The sequence below is a fragment of the Carassius auratus genome, chromosome 27 (genome assembly GCF_003368295.1).
Source record: "Carassius auratus strain Wakin chromosome 27, ASM336829v1, whole genome shotgun sequence".
NCBI classification, from domain to species: domain Eukaryota; kingdom Metazoa; phylum Chordata; class Actinopteri; order Cypriniformes; family Cyprinidae; genus Carassius; species Carassius auratus.
In genome coordinates this window covers 1766413-1777303 of record NC_039269.1, presented here as the reverse complement: position 1 = coordinate 1777303, position 10891 = coordinate 1766413, and the positions used below count along the sequence as shown (strand labels likewise).

Genomic DNA, 10891 nt, shown 5'->3' with positions numbered 1-10891 from the left:
CTTGCTCTAAATTTTAATCAAACAGATTAATAGCTAGTAATTAACGAAGGCTCATTAGAAGAATGCTTTTCCGCACGTCTTCTGTACATTTCCATTGATTGGTCGAAGGATGCAAACCGGTGGCATGGAAATCATTTTGATTGGACATATATGTGCCTTTATTCAACGGTTCCGCACCTGATTGGACAACGCAACCGAGTTCTGCCTGACATTCTTTTCCTGTCTCCGGTACCCCGGAAATACCCTTTTATGGAAGGAATGCGAGAGTTTTGCAGACATACCATCAACTTCCGGTTGGGTGTGAGCGAGTGTCCTGCTTCAAAAATATCTGGTTTTACTGGCCGGAGTACTTGGATATTTGTTTTCTGTTTGCCCTGCATGTTTGCGTATTTCCCGCACAGTTAGGTAAATACTGAGTGAGTTCTTTATATGATGTTTATGACTGGATTTGGCCCACTGTTTAAGGCAAAAGTGGCAAAACTCTCTTCGTAAGATTATCAGCTAATATTGTCTTTCAGAAAATGTCAAAGTCACTGAAGAAGATAGTGGAGGAGAGTCGGGATAAGAATATACCGGAGGTGGACATGTGTGACAGAGGAATATCAAACCTGCTGGATATTCCTGGACTATGTGAGTCTGCAGATAGTTACTATAACAGATTAAAGTTTTAATGTTAATTAAAAAGTGTGCAATGGGTCTAATTTGTTTACACTGTAGCTAAATGGCTTTCTTTGTAAGTTGTCTCTATTTACAGTATGGAAGATTGGTGACGTCAACACGTTGGCGCTGTTTTGCAATGACATCATCAACTAAACGTGCCATTATTTTTGTTTTGTAGTTACCTTGTCCAACATAACCCAACTGGTCCTGAGTCACAACAAGCTGAATGGTATATTCTTCCGTCTTTTTTTGTGTTTACATTTTTGAGAAATTGTTTAAAAAAAAATCTGTAAGTTTTATAGCATGGATGTGCCTAGGAATGAAGATTGTGATGGTTACTTAGAAGGCAAATTATTTTTTGGAAAGGCAGTTCCATGAATCTCAGATATGATTTTGGATACAAAATAAAAATTAAATCTAGAAAACAACTAAGCAGAAGGTTTAAAAATATATATTTTGGTACGCAATAGGGGAGTTGCAATACAATTTTTGGAACTGTTAAAAATACATAAAATGATATTAATTTTAATTGCTTGAGTTATTAATGTATTGCGTATATAGTTCATTTGATTTAATTATTTGATAGAATGATAATTAACAGCATAGTTAATTTTGAAAGAACTGAAAGTAATTCCACTAGAGGGCTGTCTTGCCCTTACTGATCACTGTTTGTTTGATTTAATAATCTGCTCAGTTTAAGTACTATAATAATAAAGATTGGAGATTAGCAGTTAGAAACATATTCATTGAACATATTCATATTCATCTGTGAACAATCACTGTCTTGTTTCTTTTACGTGTGAGTGTAAAGATAATCTTAGTAAGTTGGGAGTATGCAGAGAGTTATTATTAGGAGAAATTTGTTTGTCAGTGTAATTTGTGGTTCTTGTTTTCCCCTCCATCGTAATCTTTGGGTGCACTTTAACAGCTCTGAGCCGTCTTCACTCTCATCTGATCTGTACAGGGTGATTTGTTTGTTTAGCAGGAATCTTTTCCCTTAATCTCTTTGAAGATCTCAGAGTGATGAGGCAAATTTCTGTCACGTAGCATCTGAAGTAATGATCAAAGCCTTTTAATACGATTTATGCGATTTGCAGATGAGGAATTGATTTATTCCGTTACCGGTCGCACGCTTGTCTGTAGTTTGCTTAAATGAGGGCGAAAAAAAAAAGACAAAAAAAAAAAACTTTATGTGGTCCAGAAGCCTGAGACCACTAGCAAAATGTATCTATTTTGTTTTAAAAAGAAAAAAGAAAAGATTATGAAATTAAATATGTATTAAGTAAATACTTATATTATTTTAATATAGTACATTATAATATAATTATAGAAAACTATACATGTGGTTAATGTGTGTGGTCAATTATTATTAGTTCTAAATATTTCCTATATATATATGTATTTCTTAGTTTTTCAGTTTTTTGTAAAAAAAAAAAAAAATCAGTATATTAAAACTTTTTCACTCATTCTATCCCCTTTTTGGTTAAAAAAAAATTACAAAATTTAAACTTAAAGTCTTACTGCTCTGCATTTACTCCTCTGTTCCTCTCCGCTCTCTCCTCCTGCCTGGTTCAAGAGCAGAGACAGGGAATCTGCCATCTTTTGAACTTTTCAGGGTAGTCGGGATTACAGTGACATTTGGAACCCTTTCATTAGTGGCTCATGAGTAAAGCAGGGCTTCTGTTCGGCCCGGGCAGGCAACAGCTCAGGTAATGAGAACGAGAGGAGAGAGAGGGCCAAACCTTTCTGCTCTATATAGCCGTATACTCTTTGTCCTGTTACCATCAGCCTTTTCTGCCTGTTTAAAAGCCTCCAATAATGCACATACACATTTAAAACAAAGTATTTACAAGCAGATTTTTTACTCACAACTTATGCATACAAAAAGCAAGAAAAGCCAGTAGAAGGACAGCCTATAGTGCTTTAAAGTCTAATCTGTGGTTTAAGAGGATAGAGTGTAGGAGTCTTAAGGATGGAGATCAGTCTTATGTGTCAGGGACCCTGACATGGCACGAAGGGTTCAGTGTTCTGCTGTGTCTCTACAGTTCCATAGAGACATTGGGAAACAAATCATATGTTTCAAGTATCTTTTATGGGTGGAAAGGTCAGAGGATAGATGCACAAATTGGGAACTGGATGGTCAGACTGAAACATACTCAAGCAAACTTGAGTCATTTTTATGTCTAGAATGTACATTTCTGTAACACTTTCACTGTTACTCAGTCTCATATTTGATAGTTCTTGATCTACTGATTACATAACATTTGATAATGGCCAGCCAGCCATTCATTCTTATTATTGTTTTTAGGATGATTTATACATGGTTATTATTATCATTATTATTTATGAACATAATAATAAAAATTTATGTTTCATACATTAAGTAAGTACATGTGCTGAAAATACACAATATATAACACTGGTGATGGCTTTTAATTATTTTTAATTATTAAATGAATTAGTTATGTTTTTATTATTGGTGGTGGAATTAGCAATATTAGTACATTATAATAATAATAATACATAAATGAATAATAATTAAATGTATTATAATAAATTATTTGTATTACTGATGATGATGATGATAAAAAAACATTTGTTTGTTATTACCAAGCATGTGCTGAAAAGTGCAGATCACATAACATTTATTAACAACTTTTTATTATTGTTTTTTTATTAATTAATTTAGCCTTTATTATTATTATTATTATTATTATTATTATTATTAAGAAACATATGCATCACTTTACAATAAACATTTAATCATATTAATTTAATAATAAAAAAAAAGAAGAAGAAAAAAGAAAGCGTTAGTAGTAAATTCATATTTTGTGAGTGAATGTTTATTATGAAGTGATACAGATGTGTGCTGAAGAGGGCTTTTGTTTCGTTGTTGGAGTTTTGAATAATTTGCGTGACAGTCGAATCATTGTTCCTCTGTGTCTGGGGCAGAGGAGCTCTCGTTGATCTCTATGGTGGAATTCGTGTCATGTTGTTTGTGTAGACCTCTCCCACCTCTCCTCCTCTGTAATGAGGGGCCATTGATCAGCCAGTAATCAGATAGAGCGCCTGTTCTTCCCTTCGATCTCTGTCCACTGCAGAAAGGGGCAGGATGGCCTTGCGGGAGGGGTGCTGCTGATCCGTAATGCTAAAGCCTCCATCATTAAAATGTCAAATTTATTGCTGGGGTAGTGACCCATAATTGAGCCATCAAAGACGGGATGTCTATTCGCTGACTCTGATAATTAGTCGTTGAACCTCTGCAGGTCACCAGAAAACCTTCGGTCTCTGATCATTAGACCTCGTCGTGATTAGAATATACTCAATTGAAATGTTTTGATGATACCTGCAGAATTTATCCTCACTGTCTCTTTTTCTCTCTCTCTTTTTAGCTGTGCCTCCAAACATTACAGAGCTGAAGAACTTGGAGGTGTTGAACATGTTCAATAATCAAATTGAGGAGCTTCCAACCCAGATCAGTAGCCTTCAAAAACTTAAACATCTGAACCTTGGGTTAGTCTGATCTGATCTGATCTGATCTGATCTGATCTTCTCTTCTCTTCTCTTCTCTTCTCTTCTCTTCTCTTCTCTTCTCTTCTCTTCTCTTCTCTTCTCTTCTCTTCTCTTCTCTTCTCTTCTCTTCTCTTCTCTTCTCTTCTCTTCTCTTCTCTTCTCTTGGCATCTCTTTGCATATATTCATTTTGGGTTTTCACTCCCCTTTTACTTCTTGTTTCTTCTCCTCTTTTCTTTTCTCATCTCTTCTGATATTGCTTTTTTATCTTCTTTTTTTCTCTTCTCTACTTTTCTCATTTTGTTCTTCCATCTCTTTTTTCTTCTCCTTTCTTCTCATTTTTTCTCGTCTCTCATACTTTCATCTCTCTTTCTCTCTTCCAGTTCTTTCTCTTGTGTTCACGTCTGTTCTTCTAGTTTTATCTCTACTCTTGACTGTTTTTCTCACATCTCACATTCTCTTTTTTGTCTTCGATTTGTCTTCTTTCCTTTCTCTTCCTCTTGAATCATCTCCTTTCGTCTCATCTCGCCTTATATCCTTAATTTGGTTCTCTTGATTTTCTTTCCCCCCCTCCCGTCTCCTCTGTTTTTCAAAACGAAAGGTTTTTCGTGGGTCATAAAACCTGCCCAAATGTCACTGTTTATCCTGAGGAGGATCCAGTTGTCGGATCAGGCACTGTTCTAATCTCCTGGTTATAAAAGTATATCTGGTTTAGAGACAGTGGAAAGGTCGTCACTCCTTCTTTGTGAGGTTGAGAAGCCTTGACAATAACAACGCTGTTGTCTTTCTTAATTCCTCTTCCTCTCTGACTCCCTTCATCCCTGGTCCTCTGGTCACCCCCTGGTGTTTAGACCCCACCTGAGCCCCACCCGAATCCCAAGTGTTCTCCTTCTCCTTCCACAATATCATGCAGGATTAAAGCACAGCACAATCTGCCTCACGTCTGACACCGCACATTTTTATCGATTTGCTGTCAGACGCACCATTTCTACACATAATCTTTGAAAACATAAGCCGGCTTGTTGTATTCCTGGCTGCTACTCCCGAATCAAATGTGCGGATGTGCGTGTGAGCGTGTGGCTGGACCATTATCCTGATCTCATTTGTCAAAACAATTCCCTTTCTCTGGTAATTGCTTCACAAACATGTAGTGGAATCTATTTGTTTGTTTCTTTGAAATCCATTGCTAATGTTTCCGAGTCTTCATGGCAACCAAGTGTCATTTAAAAGAAAGAAAGAAAGAAAGAAAGAGAGAAAGAGAAGGAGGACATACGCTTATATAAGCAAGAGTTAATCAGCATCTGATTTGGGTGCCTCTCTCTCTCTCTCTCTCTCTCGTGTTTTATCAGTGTCATCGGACACCTTGAGCACGTCCAATTTCAGATTTCATGTTCTCTATCAGAAGTTTTCCAGCCAAAATTCAATCTGTTAGATTTCTAGAGCGGATATGATTGTAACATTTATAGACACAACACACTTTTAATATTGGAGAACTAACTGAATATTAAAATTTAGTTTTGTGTGAAAGTCTGAGACCTTAGTGAAAATCTGGGATTCAAATATGCACTACTGTTCAAAAGTTTGTGTTACATTTGAAAGGCTGAAGTATCTTCAGCTCACCAATGCTGCATTTATTTGATCAAAAATATAAAACGGTAATATAATAAAATATTATAAAATTCTGTTTTGTATTTTAATATATATATAATTTTCTAATTTGTGGATTTGGTGCCTAAGAAACCTTTTTTATCATTTTCAATATCCAATACAGTTGTGCTGCTTTAATATTTTGTGTAAACTGTAATAATTGTTTTTCAGTATTCTTTGATGAATATAAAGTTAAAAAGAACAACATTTATTTTAAAATGGAAATCTTTTGTAACATTATAAATGTGGTCTTACTGAATAAAAGTATTAATTTCTAAAAAAAAAAAAAAAAATCTTTCTGAATCTAAAGTTTTGAATGCTAGTGTAATTTAAATCCAAAACAAAAAAAGATTTGCTTTAATGTGTAAAATAGATATTTCACTTATGAAAGCAAAAGAGGGGCAGACCAAATATAAGACATCCTTAATTGTCATGTTGATAATTTGTAATTAAAAATGTTGAATTAAATTAGTACAATTCAAAGTAGAAGTGGTTTCACACTTTCACTAGTGATCTCAGACTTTTGGATCCCTCTGTATTTAACTTTGAGGTTATAAATGTGAGTAGATATGTTGACCTGTGTTATAAATCTGTGACGCATTTAAAATATCAATCATAATCGGTGAGATGGATCTGTGCAGACTGCTCTGTCTCTGTCTCTGAGTAGGTCTGCTATAGATTTTCAATGGGTTCCCCTGTGTCAATAGTTGAAGTGTGTGTCTGTGAGTGGATGTGTGTGTGAGTTTGTGTGTGAAGCTGTTGATTTGGTTAAAATGGCGTTTTATTGTCTTGATGTGTAGGATGAACAGGTTGAGCACTCTTCCGCGAGGGTTTGGATCTCTTCCGGCACTGGAGGTTCTGGATCTGACGTACAACAACCTGAACGAGACCTCACTGCCTGGGAATTTCTTTTACCTCAGTAAGTCTGCAACACACACAATGTGTAACCTGTACCATTCTTAATAATTCAGAACAAAATACCATTAATTGACTTCTTAACGTATATTCTGGACTAAAATGAGAAGAAATGTAAAAATGTAGCTCAGTTGTGATTGGTTAGCAATTTTATGTGCACAGGTTTTCATTTGAACTGAGTTAAAAATTATTTAAAAATGGTCTCCCTTTTGCTTTAGTGGCTGGAATATTTCCTATATTATAACATAAAGCTGCTTTTTAAATTTGTAAAACTAAACAATTATTATTATTATTTTTTTTAATTTACAGATTTAAATTACATTACAATTTGGGGTCAGTAAGAATAATTTTATTCAGCAAGTATGCATTTAATTGATAAAAAGAGGCAAATTTATAATGTTACAAAATATTTATATTTCAAATAAACACTAAAAATCAAGGAATCCTAAAAATGTATCATCTGTACTTCATAATCTTTTTTTTTTATCTTGTTTTTATTAATCTTGATTTGATTTATTGAAGAAAAAAAACATGTATGATATTATTTTGTAAATAATAATTGTTGATTAGCTATAGATATAAAAACAAAATGTTGATGAACGTTTTTGGACATTTCAGTCTTTCCTCATTTAAATATAAGGAAAGAAAGTGGCATTACCATATTGTCCGTTGGGTGAAACTTTTGCCTTAGTTGGTTTTGTGTCAGTGCTTGATTACTTTTTAGACAGCTTGAAATTGTGACCACAAAGTCACAAATTTTCCACTAATTTCCATTTGTTTATTTTTGTGGGCCTATTGATTTCAGATTTACCCACTTAAACAAGAACAGACTGTGGTCGTTTGCATTTCAGGCACCAGTTCAGAATAAACTGCAACGAGAACCAGACAACCTACTAACAATATGGAAACAAAATAACTGTTAACTTTATCGTCTTCATCATTATCATCATAATCCTCATCAGTCCAATCAGCTGGTCCCGTCAGAGGATGGGCTCTAACAACCTGTTATGTTAATGGCAGCCACATAATGAAAGCACCATCTTAACATTAATCAAGGTCTCGAAACTCTAACCACACACACACACACACACACACACACACACACACATGCTCTCAAACCTCCATTTATCACTGGTGTTTGGAGTGGCAGTCATATCAGCAGTGAAAGTTGAAATGGATATGATTGGCTGTTGCTGTTGCACTAATTAATCAGATCATTGGATGGAAAGTAAGTGGGTGGGACTTTTTAAAAATCCCAGTTCCAGATGACCAAAATACATATTAGTTGTTGCCCTATTTTGTGTTTATTGCTTTTCTCAGTGTTTATCTGATGTGGTGCTCAAGAACGCAGTATGAGTGTGTATTTGATGCTATTTGTCAAACTGTTGATGTTGTGTGTGTACTTGAGTGTAATATTGTAGCCATGTAGTATTAATCAGAGATGACCGTATCTATCGATCGGTGTTTGCAATACTTCTCACACACACACACACAAACACACACTTCTCTCTCTGATTTCAGCCACCCTCCGCGCTCTCTATCTCAGTGACAACGATTTTGAGATTTTCCCCCCAGACATCGGCAAGCTAGCCAAGCTACAGATAGTGAGTAATTTATCTAAATTGCCTCTGAAATCAATTGCTTTTGTGGCGGCGCTCTGTGTCGCGTGTGTTGGATTTATTCTCCGCAGTGTGTGTGTCCAGATGTGGTGAGAGGTGATTTACAGGCTGATCTTCAACCCTGTGTTCGCTAAGATCGGACTCAATGCAGGGTCACAGACATAAATGGTTATGTCAGCAAAAATATTGTTATTAAATTTGATTTTCGAAAAATTTCCGATTTTTTTTTTTTTACGAATGATTACAGTATGAACTTATTTTGTGAATTTATTTATATTTCACATGCATAAATAAATCATACTCGTTTACTAAGAAAGTAAATGAGATTGAATATATATATATTTTTTATATTGTATTTAATGCTCTCTGTCCCTCCAAGAAAATAACTTTTCTTGATTATTGCCAGTTTGTTTGTTTGCTGTCACCCTTCAGTTCTTCTGTCTTTGTTCTCAGTTGAGTTTGAGGGACAATGACCTCATCTCTCTACCCAAAGAGATCGGAGATCTGGCTCAGCTGAAGGAACTTCACATTCAAGGGAACAGACTCACTGTACTGCCTCCTGAACTTGGTGAGACATTAACTTGTGCACAACATGTTCCTGGATCAACATTCTATATATTTCAGAGCAAAGAATCAATGATTGATTAATGGCAATGCAACCTATACACATCTTCCTAAAGCAAAGAAATCCATACTTTACACACCCGTGCATTCTAATTAGCTACAGATTTGTCATATTTTGTGTGATCGGCTGGAGGCTTTGCGTTAAGAGTGGTATTGCTCGGGTCAACTTAGGTTGAACTCCTCTCTACCCGAGTGCCTTCACTTTGGGAAAATTTCCTCTTTTAGCTTGTTGCATGAATTTCAAACCATTTGTTTGTCTGTCGGGAGAAATTGCATGTAAATTATTGAAGTTTGTATGGCCATAGAAGGTAAATGGAGAAAGTGGCTTACAAATGTATGTGTGGCATGCAGTTGAATGAGTTACAGATAGCAAAATTCAGGCTAACAACTGCATAGAGACATGCTTTTTTAGCATGAACTGCTTAGCACCTGCACAGCAACACCACTCACTAGCACCATGACTGAAGAGTTTTGACTTAGTGTGTTTCTGTGTGGTTGCAACACATACGTATTGTTTCAAATTTTAGTTTTATGAGTTATGTAGTGTTTTAGCAATTGCCCATTGTTGTGAGTGTGAACGCTCCGGTCAGCAGGTCTTTGTCCCGTGCACTCTGTAGGGGAGACTCTTCCTGCGTGTAGCTTATTAGGACCCCTCTGTCATGTCCCTGTAATCCCACTCCTCAGACCGGCCTCGTTAAGACCCACCGCCGCCATGTGTGTGTGTGTGTGTGTGTGTGTGTGTGTGAGAGAGAGACGTGCCCAGCTAACAAGGAGCAACCAAGCGCACTTGCCAAGAGAAGGAAAGGAGAAGGAGAAGAGGAGAAAAAAGCAAGGGATGTGAACGAGAGTGTGCAAGGAGGACAGATAGACAATCTTTACCACTCAGAATATATCATGTGTAAAGCTGATGCTTTAAACTGTTATATGAAAAGAGGAAGAGGAGGGTGGAAACTGAACAGAGCAGACGTCTGGTTGAACGCTGAGGTCTGAAGTAGTTATAGATTTTGGTTCTGCTGTCTAGGTCTTTTTGGTTCAAGGGGTGATGTTCACTAACGGTTGTGTCTGACTGCGTTTGTGAGCTGTGTCATTGTGTGCCGGGGATCAGGTTTAATTTCACCCTCTTTTTGATAGGCTGCTCAACACTTGCTAATCAGAAACTATTTAATAAGCCCCCCTGTGAGCTGAGATGAGCCACATTAGCACTTTGACCTGTACTGTTTCTTCTGCTTCTCCTCTGGACTTGTGTTGTCATGTTTCTTGTCTTCGTCTTTCTGCTCTTCTCATTGTCCTCTTTTTTTAAGACTGTTCTGTTGTCTCATTTAGTTTCTGTTCTAGTATCTTCTCTTTTTCATCTTATTTCTGTTCACTCTTGACTTATCTGCTCTCTTTTGTGTCCAGTTTCTTAATTTTTTTCTCTTCTCTTCTCTTCTCTTCTCTTCTCTTCTCTTCTCTTCTCTTCTCTTCTCTTCTCTTCTCTTCTCTTCTCTTCTCTTCTCTTCTCTTCTCTTCTCTTCTCTTCTCACTTTGCTTTTAGTCTCATTTACTCTATTTCCCCCCTTTCTTTAGTCTTATCTTCTTGTCTTATCTTTTGTTTGTTTGTTCATTTTCTTTCTTTTTTCTTTCATCTAATTTCATCTCAGCAGGTCTCTAATCTAATGTCTTGTTTCTTTCCTCTCATTTAATTTTTTTTTTTATCATGTCTCTTCATATCCCATCTCGTTGTTTCTTCTTTTTCTTTTTTTTTATCTAATATCTTTTTTCTCATCAAATTTCATCTAATCTGGTCTCTTCAGGTTTCTTACTTTGCATCTTTTTTTCCCCACTCTCTTTTTTATATCATCACGTTTCGTGACTCTTATCTCTTGTTAATTTATGTTTCGTCTTGTTTCGTCTCATCTCATCCAGTATTTTCAAT

General features: G+C 35.9%; 1 protein-coding gene across 2 annotated transcripts in view; it reads left to right on the top strand.

The window, feature by feature from the left end:
- The first annotated feature begins 243 nt into the window (after nt 1-243).
- Nucleotides 244-10891, top strand: part of LOC113045036 (ras suppressor protein 1-like) — a 25242-nt gene continuing 14594 nt past the window's right edge. Inside the window, exons 1-7 of one of the 2 annotated variants that reach the window (XM_026205151.1) lie at nt 244-405; nt 519-630; nt 839-889; nt 4053-4173; nt 6619-6737; nt 8255-8337; nt 8806-8920. In XM_026205151.1, the coding sequence (XP_026060936.1) occupies nt 522-630; nt 839-889; nt 4053-4173; nt 6619-6737; nt 8255-8337; nt 8806-8920 (598 nt within the window). In that variant the 5' untranslated portion in view covers nt 244-405; nt 519-521. Of the gene's footprint in view, nt 417-518; nt 631-838; nt 890-4052; nt 4174-6618; nt 6738-8254; nt 8338-8805; nt 8921-10891 lie in introns of both variants that reach the window. The other variant, XM_026205152.1, reaches the window with a different exon arrangement.